The 21,080-nt window shown below is 40.3% G+C and overlaps 2 protein-coding genes across 5 annotated transcripts in view; one reads left to right on the top strand and one right to left on the bottom strand.

Annotated features, from left to right (window-relative positions):
* Nucleotides 1-897: 897 nt before the first annotated feature.
* The window catches only part of IDUA (alpha-L-iduronidase), a 47,079-nt gene continuing 26,896 nt past the window's right edge, over nt 898-21,080 (bottom strand). For all 3 annotated transcript variants that reach the window (XM_002188755.7, XM_072922766.1, XM_072922765.1), the window contains 12 exons: nt 15,455-15,537; nt 14,753-14,860; nt 14,010-14,105; nt 13,171-13,373; nt 11,915-12,094; nt 10,037-10,253; nt 9,229-9,444; nt 8,495-8,616; nt 7,124-7,249; nt 6,394-6,470; nt 5,514-5,614; nt 898-3,952 (listed from right to left, as the gene is read on the bottom strand). In XM_002188755.7, the coding sequence (XP_002188791.4) occupies nt 3,852-3,952; nt 5,514-5,614; nt 6,394-6,470; nt 7,124-7,249; nt 8,495-8,616; nt 9,229-9,444; nt 10,037-10,253; nt 11,915-12,094; nt 13,171-13,373; nt 14,010-14,105; nt 14,753-14,860; nt 15,455-15,537 (1,630 nt within the window). In that variant the 3' untranslated portion in view covers nt 898-3,851. The remainder of the gene's footprint in view (nt 3,953-5,513; nt 5,615-6,393; nt 6,471-7,123; nt 7,250-8,494; nt 8,617-9,228; nt 9,445-10,036; nt 10,254-11,914; nt 12,095-13,170; nt 13,374-14,009; nt 14,106-14,752; nt 14,861-15,454; nt 15,538-21,080) is intronic.
* SLC26A1 (solute carrier family 26 member 1) overlaps nt 3,831-21,080 on the top strand; it is a 38,277-nt gene continuing 21,027 nt past the window's right edge. Inside the window, exons 1-2 of one of the 2 annotated variants that reach the window (XM_041711035.2) lie at nt 3,831-3,966; nt 4,326-4,426. In XM_041711035.2, the coding sequence (XP_041566969.2) occupies nt 3,959-3,966; nt 4,326-4,426 (109 nt within the window). In that variant the 5' untranslated portion in view covers nt 3,831-3,958. Of the gene's footprint in view, nt 3,967-4,319; nt 4,427-21,080 lie in introns of those variants that run through there. The other variant, XM_030258941.4, reaches the window with a different exon arrangement.

The following is a 21,080-nucleotide window of genomic DNA, read 5'->3' as shown; positions in this document are numbered from 1 at the left end:
ATACAGAGGTGATTCTGGTTGAATACACCATAGAGCTCACATGCCTCAGGAATTGTACCTGGGACCATCAGGACCACAAGCAAGTCCTCACTGTATGATGTGATAAGTTAATGAACAGATGGAAGTAATAGCATATTAATTTGTCTCTAATGACTGCAGGAAATGTGAAAGACAAGGTAGGATAAGGCAGGTGGTCATGAGTGTATGCTGATGAGATTTACACTTCTCTTGAAATTCTGTTGAGTTCAACATGAAGCATCTCACGTATATCTAGAGGCAGACATTTTCTGTCTGCTGTTTGAGCTGGTTGTTGAAAAGCAGTCTATTATTCCTGGGTTTTAAGTGTGTGTATAGGTCCCAAGTCATAATCTCTGTCCTGCGCAAACTTTCCACTAACAAGACAAAATAAAAAAATTGTTTATTCATTAAAAGGACTGTTGTTTTGTCCTCAGAAGGTCCTTTAGTGCTGGCAGAAAGACTATGACTGCGCAACAGCAGGAGGGACCCTGCAAGGATATTGTCCTTCACACACCAGTGAACCTCCTGCAGCAAGGACACTGCAAGTCCTGAGATCAGACACTATAACACCACCTTGAGTTTGAACAGTTTTCCCTGGGTTCTGGTAACTGAGGCAATCTATGCATTTAGGTTTCTACTTCAGCCTCGACATTTTGATGCTTCGATTATATGTAATGTTGGAATTTCCACAAGTCGAGCTTGTGGAAATTGCTTATTTTACCGCTTGTGCTGGTAGCCACAGTGAGCAGCTGCATGGTACTTGGTTGCTGGCTGGAGTTAAAACATAATAGGTCCTTGAGAGTAGTATTTACTTTCCAAGAGTAAGTTGAGTTGTAAGCAGTTTCTACAACACAGCCATGAGATCTTGTTTGTACAGGGTTCGAGTGAGAGATTAATAACCAGTTTTATTTGCTGTCACAAAAGACGGTAACAAATGTAGCATATACAGAATTCAACAATACTCAGCTGAAAGGTTCTTTCAGTTGCAAAATGTTTATATAGCCTCACAAGCTTTTGTTTGAAGCGCAGGCAAATAATCCCATGTTGCAGTTGCAGTTACATATTCTTATTTGGATTAATGAACAGCAAAAGACATACATGAGTGCTCTGCAGCCTTGCTTTGGTTATGATACTACAGAACTACTAAGCACCAGCTATTCACACCCGGTGCTATGGATACTTGGAACTTCTGAAAACTCAAACTGTAATGAGGGGCTGATCACTACATGTAACAGTGGAGATTAGTCAAACATGCAATTTTGGAAACACTATCAGAGTCAGCAACAGATGGTTACAGAAATCTCAAGTTTCAAGTACTAAATAGCGTTTTTCTGTAGATATCAAATGATAAAAAAAGAAAACGCCATTTCAAAAACTTTTATAATTTGTTAGAAATAAACTCATACCTGGAAATACCAACTTCTCTTCTCTCTCTAATTGTTAATACATGCTAATTTCTTAAAGGAATGAGTTTATATCATAGCAGCAAAGAAGATTTTCAGAAGAAATCTTCTATTTTTCATGGTTTGCACATCTATATATTTTCATCCCTGCATAACAAAATCAATGCTATTCACTACAACTATGTCTCTTCTTCTTCTTTTTGTTTGGTTTTTTTTTGGTGTTTTTTTTTTGTTTTTGTTTTTTATGGTTTTTTGGGTTTTTTTTTTTTGTTTTTTATTTTTTTTATACACCTGTAACTAGTACATAGTCCTTGGTTTGATAAAAACTGCTATATTATGATTGCCAGGGTGGGAAAATTTTAAAGCAGAAGGGCTACTCAGTTAGGATATCCTAACACACTGAACTGTCCACTCAAGCTCCTACATCTTCCCCTGCTCCAGACACACTAAAATCTCTCAAGACCCTATACTTGTATTCCTCTAAATAATTTTATTTGTCGTTCCACCTCATTCTAGCAAAACAACATGTGTTAATCGCTAGATTTTACTTAACTGTATACACTGGTTCTTCAGTCAGGGGCAATTATCACTAGTTTAAAATGTATTTTTACCATCTCCATCCAAGTAGAATGTCTCAGTAACTTTTCTTAAATTGAGAGGGTTTTCAATTCAGTAGGTCCCATGGCCCTTTTCTGTTCTGCCTGTACAGAGAAGGAATTGGAGGACTAGGATGTGATAAGTGCCCCTTATTAAAACTTAAATGAGTCAATAAACATTTAATCTGAATTCTGTGACAGAGCAAATCTTTTAAGGCTATTTTTCAGTAAATGCACTTGAACAAGTAACCAGCAAGTAAGCAGATACAAGGTCACATTTCACACACACTGACTTTTTGTATATGTTTCTTGTCTGTGCTGTAAGAGTTGAGGGTATTTGAGGTAGTTCAGCTCTCTCCTACTGCGCAAACTTGGGCACTTCTTTTTTTCTGAGACCTGAATGTTTCATCAAATATGCAGTTTTTGTTGTTATGTTGGTGAGGTGGCTGATGTCAGCAAAGAGAGCAGTAGGGGATTTGTTTGTGTGACAAGTCACTCCTCTTATGGAAAACACTCCAGCTGTTTTCACTGGCATTATCCTTCTCTCTGCAAGCCTGTTAAAGGCACAGCTCAAACTGTGCCAGTTGTGAAAAGGGAAGAATAAAGCAGCACCCCTGCAATTTCTGGGAACTTTGCTGTTTACATAAAGTGTTTGGCACCTGCAAGCACAGCCAGTGGTGATCTGTAGCCCATACACTGGCCATCATAGACTGGTGCACATGCTTTGCTATCATACATATCATATGCCCATGATTTAGGGCCATCACACCCTTGTGCACAGGAGCTCAAACTGTTCCTCGTTAATTTCCTAAGTGTCTTAAGTAGTAGCCCTGCTACATTCAAGAGTGTGCTGTCCTGTCATACGAAAACACAAAAGGTTCTAATTAGTGTTTCAGCTTTCTCCTGGCCAGGCAGAGCTGAGTGACCACTTACAGTCTGTGAGGGGAGGTGTCAGCTGTAAGGGCTGAAGAACACCAGGCTAGGTGACAGCAATGGAGAGAAAATGGGACTTTCAGGGTTAGAGCCTCTACCACAAAGAGGCAGCAGCTGATGGCCAATGCACAAACAGGTGACTTTGGCAAAAGAACAAAAGAGAAAAGGCAGGAAAGTCTGGAGGGTAGGGCTTTCTGTGCCTTCTCCTCTCTGAGAATGAGCTGATACCCCTGCCTCTGCCTACGGGAAATAACCCTGGCATCCATGTAATGGTCACAAATACTGAGAAAGATGGGCAGAAACCCCTCTGTGAGAGAGTGAAAAACCTCATCCCCCTGAAGACATGGCAAGTATTCTGAAATAACCCACTGTTACTAACCAGCCAAAGGAACTAAGGGATCTTTTACTTCATGCTCTGAATGTGTCTTGTTGCTGTGCACTTTTCCATCAAACCATTAAGTCAAGACAGGCTGGCAGCTAAGGCAGTCAGTTCACCACACTCAGGTTCTCCATGTGCCTTTGCTACCATCTTCACTCACACAGTGAAGCCATGGTTCTGTTCCTGCTACAGTTCGTGACCTCTATAAATCTTAGCTTGCCCTGGCAGTGAAAAAACGGGGAATAATAAATATGTATTCCCATAATTCCTAGTTACCAGGCTGAATCCCTGTCCTACGGCAGCCTCTTACCAATTGTGCTGGCAGTTGTGGTTGTTTGATAATGCTGTCTTCTGTGCTGTAAAGAGTTAACAGGGGCAGTTGCTTCTAACTTGCGTTCCTAACTTCATCAGGTCATTTCCATACGCCCTCCTCAGCCTGGGAGGAGTTTATTTTTCTGGGGAGTTGTCATTTGCAAAGAACATACACCACTCTGACACCAAGCCAGGCACCACTCTTCAGCATCACTTGAAAGCTTCAATGTAGCCCACAGGAAGAGAGGACAGGCCTGCCTTCCCCCAGTAGTCAATGGCACGCACTCTGTAAAAGCCGGAGACTGAGCTTCCTGCAAATGAAAAGGTTAGAAATGGTCACTGTGAAATGCTGACACCTGTGGTATGGGAGGACGTGAAGCAGGCACTACTCCTGTAAAATGTAAGTTCACAGAACAGGCTGGGGAAATCAGTTCTGCACCCTACGTGTGTCTGTGCCTGTCTGTGCCTATAAAAACGATAATAAATTCCTCATGGCCAAGTACTGACTTTTTTCTCTTGTTTCACCAAAGATGTCATCTCTACTTACTAGGATTAGCAAGTACAGCTATAGTACTGCTTTCCCACCAGTTCCTTTGGAAGAAGGCTGTGACATCTGCAACACACAATTAGTAATTTCCTTGTTTTCTGACTTAATTTTCTGCCTGGATTTTGCCTTTGGAACAGGTTATGTGGGGACAGGTTCAACAAAGAAGCAGAACAAGAAGCACGCAGGCTGACTGAAAACCCTCTGCTCTACTCAGGAAGCAGCACCACTTACTTTAAAGGTATGTGAGCTGATCTTCTGTGGCTCTGCTGTTTTTGAGCCTTGATCCAGTTCAAAGAACACAGCTTGCCCTAGCAGAATCTTTGAACAAACAAGCAATATAAATTTGGAGGTATTTTATCTAATTAATTGATTCTTATAATTGTTTTAGTGTTTTTATTCTAGAAAAAAAAGAATCCAAGAAATAATGGGTGAGGAGGAAGTTCCTAGCAATAAGGACTGCTGAGACATGATATTTTTTCAAGCAGTCTTTTTTGTTGCTATTAGTTTTGAAACAAACTATTAAAATATATAGTATTATAATACAATAATGACTAATAATTTCAGAGATTTGTCATAGCCATGATTTACAGTGTTTGCTTGCCTGTGCAGCTCTTACATTGCAGTAATAGCTCTGAACTTTTATTTTGCCACTACTGCTGATGTTAAGACTTTCTCAGGGTAAGATAAGCCCTTGTTTCTGGTAAAAACATCTCTCAACCTCTTTTTAATAGTATCACTGTAAGGCAAGGCTTGTCTGTGTTTCACTCAGCTCTCATCAGTGCTGATTATCAGTATTTCTTGAATGGTCATACTGCAAATTAGACAGCATTTGCTTAAAAAAGAAAAAAAACAAAACAAACAAGAAACCAACAACCACCACCCTCCATCTGCAGATAAACAAAAAAAAATACCCAAATAAAACATCATTATTTTCCTTCACTTGGATGTTTCATCTGAGTAAGCTTCTATTGCAAGGTCTGGTCATGGTTTTTTATGGTTTTTTTTGTTATCATTTTTGCATATTTTTATACCAGCTACAAAAGTGCTCCTTAACTTCTCGAGAACGAGTGACTGGCTTTTGTGACAAGGAATTACCCATAGCATACTACTACTAATGTCCTCATGACTACTTGTTGACCTCTGCTTGTCCTTGAGAATAAGGCTCTTACTGAGAATATGATCCTAAAGGGACACGCTCTTATTTGTGAGGGACTGTGTGTTACTAGCAAGTTACCTGCCTTCAGTACCTGCTAAACAATGGTTCACACACTCATGAGTGGCAGTATCACATGACAGATTACCTGATGTGAGTATTCTAGCCATACCTGGACTGTAGACCCAGAGAGTGAATATTGTGTCTTTGGCATTAATCCGCTGGTACACTTGTCCATCTGACGAGAATTCCACTTCAAATGTCTTTATACACCTAGAAAAGAGAACCATAGAGGTTTGTAATTACAACTGCTAATGTGTGAACTGTCGAGTACTATGAAAAATCAGGGCTATTTCAACACAAGGACAAAAATAATAAATGTTCAGTGGATTAATTACTGCCAAATGTAGGATGGAATGAATTGGCACTATTAGGAAGAACCAGGGCTCCAACAGCCCTTAGAAAAACACCTAGACTGACTTGCTGGTTAAGGTATATGCAGCATCACAAAATGTCACGCATCTTTCAGGCGGACATCAGGGTTATCAAGAATGAAGAACCTAGGGAGACTGGTTTGGAAAGGACCTAAGTCACTGCTTCCTGAGGCTATCTGTACACTGGATCACCTTTCAGAGCTCACCTACAGAGGGTTTCCAGTTGAGTCTAGCTTGTGGAAGAACGCAACTGGAGGTTTTCTCTTCTAGTTCACATTCCTTAAAGAAACGTGTCAGGTACCACTTAGGCAGGCATCTGCTGATAGCATAACTTTTACCATGAATCTTCCTGTCTGCTATGCTGAATAGAATCCCCTCAGAAATGCCACTGAATGCTGGTGACCAACAGGCAGATTGAGGCAGCAAATTAGGCAGGGTTGCTCTTCACAGTTTGTGCACACAGGTCCTACAGTTCATTTTTTCAGACAAATGCACTGTATCATCTATCAAGGAGCAACAATTCATTAACTGTTGAATTTGTTTTACTCTGTAGGGCTTGTGGAAACTTAGGGAGTAGTATGTTGATAATTCATTTGTATCAATTTTAGAGCTACTTACTTTGACTTTACGCATTCGTCATCCCACAGCACGATGACCTGCCCCTTTGTGAGAGGGATCAAACGAACACCAGTTACCTGTCCAAAGACACAAGCCCATAAAAAAACTGTATAAACCAATCAGCCAGGTCAAATTTCTGTGTTCATACTTCTTTACAAATTACTTGGGTTTTTTTCCAGTGAGATCAGGTATAAAAACAAAATTCTTGGCTCTGTAGCTTTTTGCAGCCTATGTCTCCCACTCATCAATGCTGCAGAGGACCTTCAGAGGCTCTGGGTACCATTGTGAACATGGGTGAGACTGAATGAGCAGATACATATGTCTAATATGGCAGCCATGATTCCATTTTAGCTGTCGATTAACTTGTCAGTTCTTGTAGCATACCATGTAATTTTTAAAGAGAGATTGCATTTTCAGGACTGTTTTATTAATTTCCCACTATAGGAACTTCCATTGATCTTAGTGATGATAAAGTACTACAAGATGTAATTCAAGATAAAGTACTACATAGCAAGTGATAGGAGCTGTCACATAGCTCCTATCACTTGCTGTGTAGTACTTTATCTTGAATTATATCGTTGAGAGCCTTCTCATCAAATGAGAGAAGAATTTTTTATTTACTAATTATTACACTTTTAACAATTAATTAACTCAAATGGTCTTCTTCTAAGATTTAAGGCAGGAAGCAGTTTCAGTTTTGATGTGTCTGATGGTAGAATACAACACATACTTGATCAGGAGCTGATCTGGGTCTTGCACAGATGTGGATAAGAAAGACTGAGGGAACAGGAAAGTCTTGCTTCAGTGTCAGGATGCCAGCTTCAGGAAATGGGAATGGACCTGTTACCAGTGGGTCCTGCAGAGCCAAAAAGTAATGTTGTGAAAAATCTTTCATTACAGCACCTAAAGACCAACTGTTAAACCAGTGTAAAGTGCCTGTGTATTTACTTTAGGACTCTTAAATTTCCCATAGAGTTGGTACTGCTAATGCTTACAGGCATCAAAGTTCTCCACACTGGGAGACTTTATACTCACCTGTTTTCCAGCTCTTCAGGAAACAGAGGGTTTGTCTATCTCACAAGTTGGGTTGATCACAAATGCCCTTTAGGCATAATCTGTCACTTTTGTAATCTCCCATGGATTCCTTTCAGGCTAGAGGTCTTTACAAACCATGGCCCCATCTCTCCCCAGTGTGCACAGCAAGTTACTGCTAGCTACAACAGCTACACAGCTGGTCTCTGGGGACGAGGCTGTAACAGATAGCCAAGAGCATCTAAAATCTTGCTGCTGCCCTTTTCAAGGAAGAGCTGATGTCTCCTACAGTATTCCACAGGCCTTAGCAAAAGTCAGTTATGGTGACTGGGAAGAGAAGACACAGTACTGTATTACAAAGTCAGAAAGTGAGTAGTCTGTCTGTGGGTCCTGGAGGGGATAAAGATGACCTCCGTTTTTCACCTGGGAGTCTGAATGCATAGGGGAAACTATGGGAGGGGGAGCTGAAGTGACAGACTGCTCACATATGCTCACATACAGTAAGCAATCTCCGCATGGCTTTCATCCCTAGGGAGGAGAGGACTTCTCAGAGAAGACTGACTCCCTAATTACCTCTGTGGTGCATTCAGCACTAGTGAGGATAAGGCAAAACTGTCGGTCTCCCTGTGAGCCCCTTGCAGTTTTCCAAACTTGCACTAGTTAGTTTTCACCTCAGGGAGGTATTTGTTTCTTATTATTAAGGGGGTTAATTTCATTTTTTTAATGCAGCAATTTGGCTATTCTGTAATATACACAGGGCCATGTGACTTACTTGGGGAGATGGAACAGAAAGAGTCTCAAAGCCCACTGAAGATTCAGAGAGAAGGTGGAACTTCCCCAAGAGCATTATTTTATGGCTAGGCCCAGAGTGAAGAGGTCATATAACACAGACACAAAGGCATAAATTGTGCATGAGCTACACTTTTCTGCAGGACTGCAAATGAATTTTTTTGTATATATGAAAAGTGAATGACTGTAGGCTACAGAAATTTTTGTAACAGGCCTGATTTGTTGCCTTTTTCACAAGCACTTTACCTGTACAACACTTCAAGCAAACACATAATCATACCTCAGCATCCCTTATTTGCTGGAACTGTTCTGGAGATGGAAAGTCAGGGCTTCCTAGGTTCTTCCACTTCAGATAGGGATTGGTTTGGTTGTTATCCATGTAATACATCACATACACCATCTCTGTAGGAACACACACACAAAAAAAGAAGGAAACTCTTTACTTGGATCTAAAGATTAACAAGAATATATTCAGCAGGTATGTAAGTCTACCTTTTCAAAAGTGATTTCAGCTCTTTGGAGCCTGACCTCCACTGCAAAGTCCCATGGCTAGCACTCTCATGAGGCTGTACAATTTGCATTTGCAAAGTTTACATTTTAAACTATTACTTCCACAACCAGAACCAAAAGCCTCTTTTTGCATGTATTTGTTGGGTAACTGCATCAGCTGTGCAATTGTTCGTGTTGGCTGTCTTGGAGTCATCTCATTAAGGGAATTGCTGCCTGGCAATATCCAGCCAAGTACACTGAGATCAGTTTTCCAAAAAGGTAGCACTTGGCAGTTGCCATTAAAGGCAGGGTTGAAGCGTAGACATTAGGAATGAACCTTTCAAAAGAAGGACACCATTATATCTCAGAAAATCTAGGAGTGCACAAAAGATGACAGAGGAAGCTAGGAAATTAAATTCAGTCTTGCAGTAAAAGGTAGTAGTTTTAGTAGCAGTAGAAGTTTTCCAGCTGCTATTCTGTCTTAAAGCTCACTTAACATGAGCTGTCTACATGATATTTGTTTACCTCTGTGTTTGGGGAAGTGGGTGGCATTCACTATGACAGTGCTGATGTTGGATGAAGTCCTGTTATCCTCACTTGAATACATCAGTACTGTAGCTTGCCAGCTGTCTGAGGGCTGTGTCTCACTTGGGGTGTGCACAGATGCCAGCACACCAACTGTGCTGTTTTCAGCGCTTTCATCTCCTCTGATCTTCACTTCTGCAAAAATCTGCTTTTCTCCTTTAAAAAATGTGACAACTGTAAGCATCACTATTAGTCAGTCCTGTGTCAGAAGCTTCAGGGTCAAAGCATGCAAAGAGATTGGGCAAAGGTTGAGCTATGTTCTGCCTTATTTTACCAGTTACAGCCTTCAGTCAGATAATATTTTACAACAGCAGAGTATGCATATACTACAGCAGTTCTTATACTTAGCAGTTCAGCTAGCAACATGCAAACAGGTGACAATGAATGAAGTTCTCCATGTAATATGCTGCATGAGTCTTCTAGCCACAGGGATTTCTTAGACAGCTGCAGCCTGAGGGGCTGTGCCCCTTGCATCACAAGAGAGAAGCACCAGTCAACAAAAAATGAGTGGTTGGCACACAGAGGGTATAAACAAAGCAGTAAGTTAAATCAAACAGATAACAGACTCTCAGGAATATTTTCTGAGCTATCTATCTGTCTGAGGAAATGAAGTTTCATTTTCTTAACACAGCTAGTAAACAGTGAGTAAGGGAACTCATGCTTTTACAAATAGCAAGATGGCTGGAACTCTCTTTCTAGGCTGGAAGCTTCTAGGTAGGACGGGTAATTGATGTGCTCTTTACTATACCTAGCAGTGCCAGCAAGCCCATGGCAGTCAGCACTGGTTTCCGCACCATCTGGACATGGGGTGGCTTTGTGTTGTTCATCTGAAAACGTGCTGTCAGAGTCCGCTGGGTGAAGTAATGGGGGTAGTAGCTCAAGAAGGCATTGTCATTACTCAGTAACGAGTAGTTGATGGTGTTGTTGGCTTTGGAAATGAGCAGGTTTTGGTGCTGGATGATTACCTGCGAAATCATAGAGAAAATGAACGTTCACCCTGGAGAAAAAACAAAAAGCATGCAGTCTCTGCATTTTTTTTTAAATATTTACAGCATTCTGTGAAGAACTGTGACTCTGCCTTTTAGAAAAGACTGTAGAAAATAACTGTTTATCACAAAGCTTGGAAAAACTGTACTGTAGGTGATGTATTAATCACTGTAAAATCTGAAGTACCCGCATAGCTTTGCCAGTAGTAAGTCTCAGAAATAATTAATACTAGAACTCTTCACAGATAATGAATACATTTCCTTGTCTATTGCACTACAAATTATGCCCCTCTGTCTCAAATACTTAATTAGAAATCAGGATTTACCATCTGAATTAAATCTAAATGATTCTCCAAATCTGGAGTTGCTTTGTACCCACTACATCAGTGTCTGATCCTGCATTCTGTTTCTCAATAAGTCATTTTTCCCACTTGGTGCTAACTTGGAATTAATTCTCCTGGTGTTTCACTGGGTACTGTGCTGCTCTCCTGAAAAACATAAAAATTCCCAAGTCCTCTGCTTATTAGATTGTGCCCAAGTATCAGAATTAAGCAGAACTTCAGAAGGCTGACAACTGAACAGTCTCACAATTATGTCTCAGAAGGAACACAGTGCTTCAACTTCTATACAACCAAGTGTTAATTTTCCACTGGATGTGTCTTTCTTTTGCCCTTCAAATCACCACATCATTATAAGCAGTGCTATTTTGTCTTGCAAACTCACTGTGATGCAGTCAATGACTTGTTGCCTTAGAGAAGATGTATATGCAGTTAGAGGTTTGTATGTGCAGTCTCAGGGAACTGGGAGCGTTTGTCTCCTCAGGGGCAGCTGATTAGATGCATCTTGTTTCTGGGTGACATATAGGCTCCTGTGTTTGGGAATTATTCCTTTGTAAAGGAGCACTTGGACTCTATGTGCTGTTTAAGGTAGTCGCTCGCAAAGCACCAGGCCTGCAGTGGAAGTTATTACTACACAGGGGAAGAGCTGAGCTTGCCCTGGGGCCAGGGTGCAATTACTGCAGAGCTGGGAATGTTGAGCACTCTCTTCTTCTTCTGCTTTTCTGGTCAACATCAGTAATTACCAGCAGTAATTAATAAGATCATGTGTACAGCTAGTATCCCAAACCAAGGAATGGACTATAGTGAGAGCTCAAGGCACTTCTTTATTATACTTGATGTCTCTTTATGAGATAAACTTCTGAAGGAGCTGGGAAATAACTCTCACATATGTGAGGTGACAGCCAGCAGTACTGATATCAGAGCAGTAGTGTTGCATGGAGAGGCCATGTGTGGGAGTAATATTATCAGATAGCTCTAACTGGGGGACTGTATACATTCTACAACTCAGTTCTTCTGACAAGTTCTCACTTTGGTTCTGGGCCAGACGTTTTTTTTTTAAGGAAAGATGAAGAAAACTAAAATGAAATTAAATTTACAAATTAAATCAAGCTACTAAATCAAGCTACTAAAACGAGACTATTTAGGGAAACCCCCTACTGCCCCAGTAGGGAGATCTCCTTTTTTTGGATTTATTAGTCTAAGTAGCTGCTTAAAAATTAACGGTTAAGTCTATATTTCAACTGCAAAAACACATTAAGGGACACAACTACCAATGTTCCAAAACTACCAATGAACTATTACCTTTACAACCATAGCAGCATAGGTCACATCAGCTCGCCAGAGCTGTGGAATGGACCATCCAACCATTGGATCTGCTTCATTGTTATATACAGCAATAGATGAAAAACTTGGAAACAGCTTCTGAATTTGTTGAACTGCCTCTATTTCTTGTTGCAAGATGTAGAGAGAATTCCCATCTCCCTGCAACAATATTTCATATCTCCTTAGTAGTAATGAGAAAACAGTGGTAAACATACAGACATAACCTAGAGTCATAAACATAAAACATTCTGAAAACATATTCCTTGGTCACCAAGCTGCTGTGGACCAACAAAATTAGTATTTTTACCTCATCTACTACAGCATGTGCTACTTATATCAGCTCCTCCTAGAACATAAAATCGAAAAGTAGAACAATGTTGGTTTCTCTCTCATGGTTCCTGAAAGTCAGGGTGACTCCAAGAGAGATCTGAAAAGAGTCTTTGCTTCCCTAGCCCAAACACAGCCAAATGAGGAGACTTGGAATGCTTCCAGTTGTGCTTTCAAGGTTGTTTATTTCTTCTTATCTAAAATATTTTCTCTCGACCTGCCAAGCTTTGGCTAGCAAGGAGGCATAATAACATTCCGCTGTGCCCTCTCGGGTGGTGTTTACTTTGATATCAAAAGTTACATATACTATGTTTACAATTTATTACCAATACCTAATATTTATGTTGGACACTGTGTCTCTACTTTAAACCAATAAAAAAGTGTCACTATCACAGCAAGACATGGAGGACAAGAAGAAAGAAAAGAAGGCTAGGACACGCCCAGATTCCTCCATCTTGTACCCCCATGAATTACATCCTAAAATATCTGAAATTCTACTTTTCCACCCTGTTTTAGTTCAAATATCACACTACTAAAACCCTTATGTCTTGTAATTCCTCATCTAGAGCTGGGAGTTTTCCATGGGCTAAAACTGAAACCACAAATGTTTTTGACTTCTTGCCAGGTCTCTGAGACCCTTGCTAGGGTCTTGAGACAGCCAGGGCAGCCAGAGGGATGTTCTGGACTCCAACAGAAGAGTTATTTCCTTTTGGGAATTAGGTAAAGACAAATTTGCTTTGAGTTGAAATCTTGTAACTGAACATCTTTAAAGTTTTTCAAGAAGGCGTACTTGCTGCTATAGACTGGACACTCATCATCATCATCATCAACTTTGTAAATCAGAATAAAATATAACTTTGATTGAACTGATTTAAATAAATGGCTTTAAACTGAAATCTTGGACTAACCTTCTTATGGAGAGAGATGTAATCCAGCCTTACACCAGTCTCCCCTGTGAAGAAGTTGGTCCCATTGTAGCAATGACACAGAAGACCCCAGCACATGGGTGACTTGGGTAAGGGATGGAAGGAATCCCCAGGCCCTCCAAATTTTAGAAAAGGACTGGCTGCTCTTAATCCTTCTGAACAAGCATCATAATAGTTGAGAAACCCTGAAGTCCAAGCAGATGAATATATCAAAGATGGTAACTCAAAACAGAAACTGGATCTAAAACTATGAGGAGATCTTATAGCCTTGTTATTTGATTTATTTGCAAGACCTCGGTAACTCAAAACAGAAACTGGATCTAAAACTATGACGAGATCTTACAGCCTTGTTATTTGATTTATTTACAAGGCCTCATGAATTGGGACTACCCCTTCCTATGCACTGACAGCACAAGAAGACATCAGAACTTCAGCTGCCTTCACAAGGTTCTTCTAAAGGTCTTGTATGAGCATGTTGCCAAAGCATGCAACTTCAGTGAAGTCTTCCTCTTATTCCACCCTCCTCCCCCTTACTGCTACTTACTATCTGTACTTTATAGGCTGTTAACGAACTGCATCTTCTTAGTGTAACCCTTGTTTTGTTTTTCTGCACCACAACCCCTGATACCCAAGTATAGAATAAATTGGAGCCAGTAACATGACCTTAGCAAAACAGATTTGGCATACCTGTCACATTCCTTATCATTGCTGTCCACCTTACTTCTCTGTAAGTATAACTTACATCTCACTGTCACCCCTCTGCTCAGCCCATACACCTGTCTCACTTCACCACACTCAGAAGTGCTCCAAAACATGCTCACCTTTTACTGTCATAGACACATTGTCAAAGTCGTGGTGGTCTGGCTCATTCCATGTCTCAAAATTCCATTTAGCAACATGCTCCAATCCATACCTATCTGTAGGAGAGGTCTCATTTATCAGTGAGCTGCATATCCAATACTATCATTAAGTTACTTACACAGACAATACTATTAGTTCAGGCTGCAGGTGAGGCTCAGCACCCAGAACTATCACTAGATCATTTCCCTCATTATTAAAAATAATGAGGGAAATGGAATTTGTGAGTTTCAAAATTATTTCTCATTTTTGATGAAATGCAGCAATATTTGAAAAAGATGGAAGGTGAGAGGGAGATGACATACAGCTTTGTGATTAGGGCACTCACCTACCCTTAATTCAGGTTGAGCCTTCTGCCTTGTTAGAAATATTTGACGATGGCATACAAGAAGTGTTCAGGTTATCATGCTCCAGTGAAAGCTGGTAGTTTACAACCACAACAATATAACAAGGCTAAAAGTCAGCCCTTCGAGGCAGGCCAAATGTGCTACCCAGAACACTCCATTCATTCTGGATCTTGGCTACAGATCAGTAAAAAGAGGGACTATTATCCCATGGTTTCCATGGTCTGTTCTGGCATGTTTGTTTTCCAGTTTTGTGTTGAAATCCAGAGTCTTGAAACTGATCATAATACACAGAACTTTTTGAAGCAGCTAGAAAGGATTATGACAGAACAAATAACAACACTTTTCTTTCTTTAACTTACCTATGTATCTCCTGGCCAGAACAGTAATTAAGTTTCTCCACTGTACTACATGTTCCTTATCTTCAAAATCTAAAAAATATCCTGATGGATTCCCCATCAATTCAAATCCTAAAAAAGACATAAGAAATTGGTCTCCGTGGTCTCCTTTTTTTGTGAATGCTATCTCATTTTTATTAATGAAGGGTTATCACATCATCTGTAACAAACTTGTTAATGAAGAAGCGTAATTAAATGGGTTGTCTTTCCTGTTTCCACACGTTCCCACCAGAAATATTTCAGATTTGAGGTTGTTTACTTGTTACTTGTCAGTGACTATAGTAGTTAAAGCTGATAGTTGTCAACATAAATGCAGGGCTCAGAGGAAACTTGAAACACTGGATGTTTGCATAAATTTATGGAAAGTTATACCTGGAATATCTGCTTCTCTGGCCTTTTTAGGTGTATGTCAATTCTCTTCAAGAGACCTCATTTACAAGTACAACCATATGAAACTGCCTTCAAAGGCAATGTAAAACCAATTGTGTTGTTTTAATTGCTTCAATATCATTCTGCTCACACTGGGACATGATGTAAAGGCAAATAGGTAAATAATGAATCTTTTATCAAAGCCAGCTTTGGAAAAGCTTTCTAAGAATATTCTAATGATTGTACAATATGGATGAACAGATATACCAAGCTGTGGAGGCAGGTAGCTGCCCTTACCTGGAATCAGCTTATTTTGCCACAGGCGATCCATAAAGTTATCCAAGGCAGTAAAATCGTAGTTAAGTTTGCCATTCACCACTCTGAAGAAAAAAGGTAATAAAAAATACAAGTGTAAATATTATAGCAAAGATAGGACTTGATTAGTAGATAATGAGTCAGATGGCTTCCTTCTCAAAATTTGCGTAAGACTTGGGTTCTTGGAATTGTACACAATATTCCGTCCTCAGAGTAACAGGTGTTCACCATAAGCAAATCATGTCTCTTGACTAATGCATGCCCTTTACCTATTTTAGCAGCAATAGAAGCAATATAATATATGGATTTGCTCGCTGCGTTCTGTTTTTTCACTGAATATTACAATTTTTAACTCTCTGATGAAGTAAAATTTACATAGATTTTCTTTTTTTGCTTAATTTGTTTTCTCACTTTCCATTGGATTGCCCACTACTTGGCCAGCACTTTTCACACTGCCCCATATGCAGTCTTTCTTAATGTACTTCTAATCTGCAGTATATAATACAGATTACTTAGTAGCATCCCATATGGATTAAGGTCCAGATGAAAAATAACTTTGTATCTTTCAAAGAACGCTGATTTCATGCACACGTCTGTAATTTTTACCCCATTGTAAGCATTTGTTTAATATTTCTCCTGTACTCCCAGGATCTCAGCCTGAAAATCTTTCATCCAGCTTTGAATAAATGTATTCAAATAGTTAGCACCCTATGATGCATTCCTTTGTGTCAAGGAATCTTGCAGGAACACAGGTACCAAAATGTGGGCATGCACATGGATGGGAACACTGGAATTCTTTTATCCAGGGAATGAAAAATGGCGTTTGCAATTTGTATGTGATACACTAGAAGATGTGCTTTAAATTCCTGAAAGGCTTTTCTTGCCTGGCATCCAGTAGAAACAAATACAAGGTACTGTGCAGATTAATTTCCCACAACTTCTGAACTTATGGCCTGATTTAACTGAAATATGAAAGGGATGGAGAATTTTTTGCCAGTATGAAGTGCCAAATAAGAATTAACAATGAATTTCTGTTGAGAAGATTCTGTTAGTGTGACTTACTGCTGTTTGGCCCAAGAAACAGTCTTGACCTGGCGGCCAAATTCTGGCTTCGACCTGAGCAAAAGGCTTTTTAAGCACCCTTGACATAAGTCCAGCCCTGGTCACACAACAGCAATGAGTGAAGCCTTGGCAACCTCTCTCAAAGATGATTTTTCCAACCATACCAGGACACTACAACTGATTTTTCTGGTACAATGCAACCTGACCACTTCTCCTGAAGTCTTGCCTGCTCTTCCATAGGCACTTTGCCTTTGCTTGAGTGAAAAGCTATACAAGTGAACTACAGATGCAATGCTGCTCGCATGATGGAATGGGGAGAGATAATCACAGTTCTTGCAACTGATCAGTCAGGCTCTATGCTCAGAGTGACAACTTGCTTCTTTCTGTACTTCTCCATGCATTTCCAAGCCTCTTTGATATAGGTTCTTTCTCTGTACTTTCTTGTCAAGGAAAGGTTTTAGTGAATAATCTGTAATATCAGTTCCAAATTTCCAGAGAATTAAGAAGGGCTGACAGAATTGCCTAGTGAATAAATAAGGGAACTATGAAACATGAAGAAGACAAATCTCTCACCAGGATCTAGAAAAGGAAGACAACGCAGGCAAAGTAAGTGTAACATAAGCCATATCCACTATGCCAGCTCCCCAGCACACAGTCTTAGCCTGGTCACACTCTTTTACCAAAGACCTGAAGAAGGCTTTTTCTTCTTAAAGCACATCCTACCACCATGACAGAAATTGTCATGTATGCAGTCGATGATGAAATTGGGGTACCTGCCCAAGTCAAATGGCGCAGCCGTAAAAGAAGCAAACAGCAGAAAGAAATTTATTTGCTTTAGTATACTTACAAGTATTTTAAAAGTCACTGTTGGACTATGGAATGGCCATTTGGAAGCTGGTTTTTTTTTTGGGTTTTTTTTTTTTTTTTTTTGCTTAGACAGAGGTTTTAAAAAAAAGTCTGATTCCAAAGTTCTGAAACAGGTTTTTTTTTTTTTGCTAAAACTAGCTCTGCTCCCTCAGATCCATTAACTATTTCCAGTTGTACCCTGTGTTCTATTGAATTATTTGCTTACAGGCACACTTACAGTCAGTGTGTGTAAGAATGATTAACTACACTGTCTTGTAAAAAGTTAATAATGCCATACAGATAAAAGCAAAGGAACTAGAATCTTCCTGGCTTCAGTCTAAGGTCTACACAGTATTATGTGAAAATATAAGTATAAATAAGCATATAAGATATAACCATAAATAAAACCTTCCATATGATACCTGTACACTTAAGATTCCATTACATCTACATTTTTCCGACTGCACCAATTAAGTAACACATTTAAAACAGAATGCCACTGCCAACTATAACTGAGTGCTGGTACACGAGATCTTTTGTTATGTGTGCAGGTGTAGAGGCACTTCTTAAGTTCTTTGGCTGACCAGTCACTTCATAAGAATCTCTTCCTCCTACCAAGCGGAACAGACAATATGCTCCCATGATTACTTGACTGACATGATTAACACTTGCTCAGATTTTGATCTTATCCTTACCTAGACTACATTCCTGATGCGAGATCGATGCATTTTTTTACAGCGTATACGGTACTGCTAGAATCTGGGTTGCATGGTTGCCTGCCATGTAGTGACTGGAAGCCATGCTGACTGTTGCACTTGAGGCACAGAAACTGGTAGTATTTACAAATGTTTTGTATGGACAAGATTGGATTAACTGCCAGGCCCTTGACAGGAGAGCTCTGAAGACAATTTTAGGACACTGATGACCAGATCAATACTGTTACAGGCACATGTCAAGGTAAATGTGTGGCGGAGGAGAAATCCATGTCCAAAGTTGTTCAAAACATGTTTCTACATCTAAACTGTTGGTGGAACACCATGCACCTATGATTGGGCTCTTGGCTGCAAGCTCACAGAATTTTACAATCAATTTTTGGCCTGTTCCTCTTCCAGTCTTTCTGTCACGGCTTCTAGACACCACTGCCTTCATTTACAAGCATGCAGAAGGTTACATACTCATCATTGCATTTGAGTGCTTGCAAGACTACGATCACACATTGTTTGCTGTCAGGTATTTTGAATGTCAAGCAGCAATCACTATCTTGTCTGTGCCTGGCTTTCTGTTCCTCAGCTGGGATTTCTCCGGGAAGCTTATCACATAGACCTTCTTCATCTTCAGCCATTATAAACAGCTACACTAAAGCACATTTACTGGCATCCTGGCACCAAGGCCCATAGAAACACCAAGCCTGAGGCTGCTATACTCCAGAGACTGTTGCCTGCTGGTGAGGAACCTTTCCAGTCTGCATCATGGTCTCAGTTCCAGACCCATGTGCTGCCTCTTGGGAGCAACAATCATGCTGTGAATATGAAGAGCAGTTGTAAGTACAGGGGACTGTCTGCTGGTTGCCACACAATCTGGTTGCTCCCTTCCTTGGAAAGGTTTGCTTCATGGGCTGTCGTTTGCTCAATCAAAGGCTACAGGCCCATCTTAACAGCTTTCTACTACTTCTTATTACTGAAGTAAAGTTTTTTTCAAGTGTTCTTTCCAGGTGCATAGGTAGCACTAGACAGCTTGCCAAAGTGTTGTAAGATACTCATGTTGTGCTTCTTATCCATAACATTTTCAGCCTACCCTCATTCACAAACTTAATCTCTTGGGAGGGCAGAGGTAAGACAGCTTTAGCTGTCAACAGCTTGCCAGATCTGCTCCAGCTAGCACAGCTGCAGATACTACTACTTAGTCTACTGCTATTGCTTCCCTCCTGTGCCCAGCAACTGCTGCTTCTCTTCTGCCCTGCATTGATCCTGTCCAGGAATATAGCTGCATGCCCTGGAAAACATGTGCACACCCAGATATTGAACCAAATATCTTATCTACAGAAAAGAGAGAACAAAAACCACAGGCAGGGAGTGTTTCCATTCCAAGTGATCTTCAGTCAAGTACTGAATCTCTGATAACACGTCAAACTAACTTTATCAGACTTTCTTGTAACGTACCAAATTAAATCTCCTGGGATAGGAAGCCCTGTAGCTTCCTGTCAGTAGGTCACAGCCCATTTAGGAATAAAAATGTACCATGTAGGGTAACCATCAACAGAGATACTATGTTGAAGAGAGCCTAGGATTAAGGATGGCTGGGAAATACCAATATACTAGAATAGTACTCATCCACATCCTGACATTCTCATTCAGCTACTGTGGTCTCCCTTTTGTGTTTCTGGTAAACAGAGCTACCATATACATCAAAAGTTGACATAATCTGGCTTGCTTTCATCACTATCTGAGAACAGCCTCTTTGGGTAGATTGGCCATAGTGGCTGGCTAACACCACTCCCACAGCAGCATAGCCTGCTGACATCCTCACTGGAAGCTTCTACTTGGAAAGACTGCTCACCTAGTTGCAAATGTAATCAAGAAGCAAGGACAGAAAACTGGCACAAGGTGTTAGCAGAGGAGAGATGCAACTCACACCTGTAATTTTTTTCAGCAGGCTATTGGCCAGACTCCATGAAGGAGTCACCTAAAAACCCCTTTCTCCATTGAGGGTTTTCTGTGTTACAATCTTAAGAGAAGCAACAGTGCAGTCTAGAGACTACCCTGCTGTGGCAGTATCTAGTACCTCTGCTGAGATAATGATCATATTACATACCACTATTCATCTGATAAAGATCCTGAGCTGTGTGCCACACCATCTTTGCCCGCCCTTTAAGGGGGTTCCTGAAATCATACACTCTTGTCCACAGTGTCCAGGTCCACGATGTGGACCAACGGTAACACCATCACCATTGTTTTGATAAGTGTAAATATGCATGGTAATTAAATTCCCCCTCTCAAGACTAAATTAAGTGAAAACAACTCCTGAGGCAAGTGACTACTATAAGGAGTGTTCATAGATACAGTGCCGAAGCAATTGCTTACCACCTTTCTAGAATCCATGATGCCATTTTAGGGATTGGAAAACTCCAGCACACACACAAGAGTCCATCTACCCTGGAAAGGACATTAGTGCCCAAAGTCAAGCTGTTCACTGCAAGCAAATAATAAACTTCCAAAGGTTCCCACAACAGTAACTGTTGGAGTAACGAACAACAGTAATCCATGTCATTTCATATTCTTGCTGCTACTCCAGAAGGAATGGTCTTCAGAAATGCCTGTCTTTGCTTTTAGCCAGAACAAGCTGTTAAATGGACAAGAAAGCATGTAAGCTTAAGAGGAGAGCATTTACAAGATGAAGGTCAAAAGCCCTGGACCGAAAATGTCAGCAAGTTTATTTTTTTTCAGAGGCGAAACTTGTTGCCCTCCAAAGTGCCTCTTACAACACAAAAGGATCCCACCTCCTTAGTTTTTCTAATTATTTTTGCAGCTATGAGGAATGAAATGAAGCCAGTTTAAGGGTCAGGTTTTTACAAAGACTTTGTTTGCTCCAAACCCACCAACTGTCTACATAAACTTCTTGTTCTCTTGATTACTTAAAAAACCTCTGGACCTTAAAAGCAGATCCAAAGGGTCTGTGAGCACTACTGAAATGTTACCTCAGA

Source organism: Taeniopygia guttata, chromosome Z (genome assembly GCF_048771995.1).
Source record: "Taeniopygia guttata chromosome Z, bTaeGut7.mat, whole genome shotgun sequence".
Classification (NCBI taxonomy): domain Eukaryota; kingdom Metazoa; phylum Chordata; class Aves; order Passeriformes; family Estrildidae; genus Taeniopygia; species Taeniopygia guttata.
Note: the sequence above shows the minus strand (reverse complement) of the source record. Positions and strands in the feature narration are given on the sequence as shown.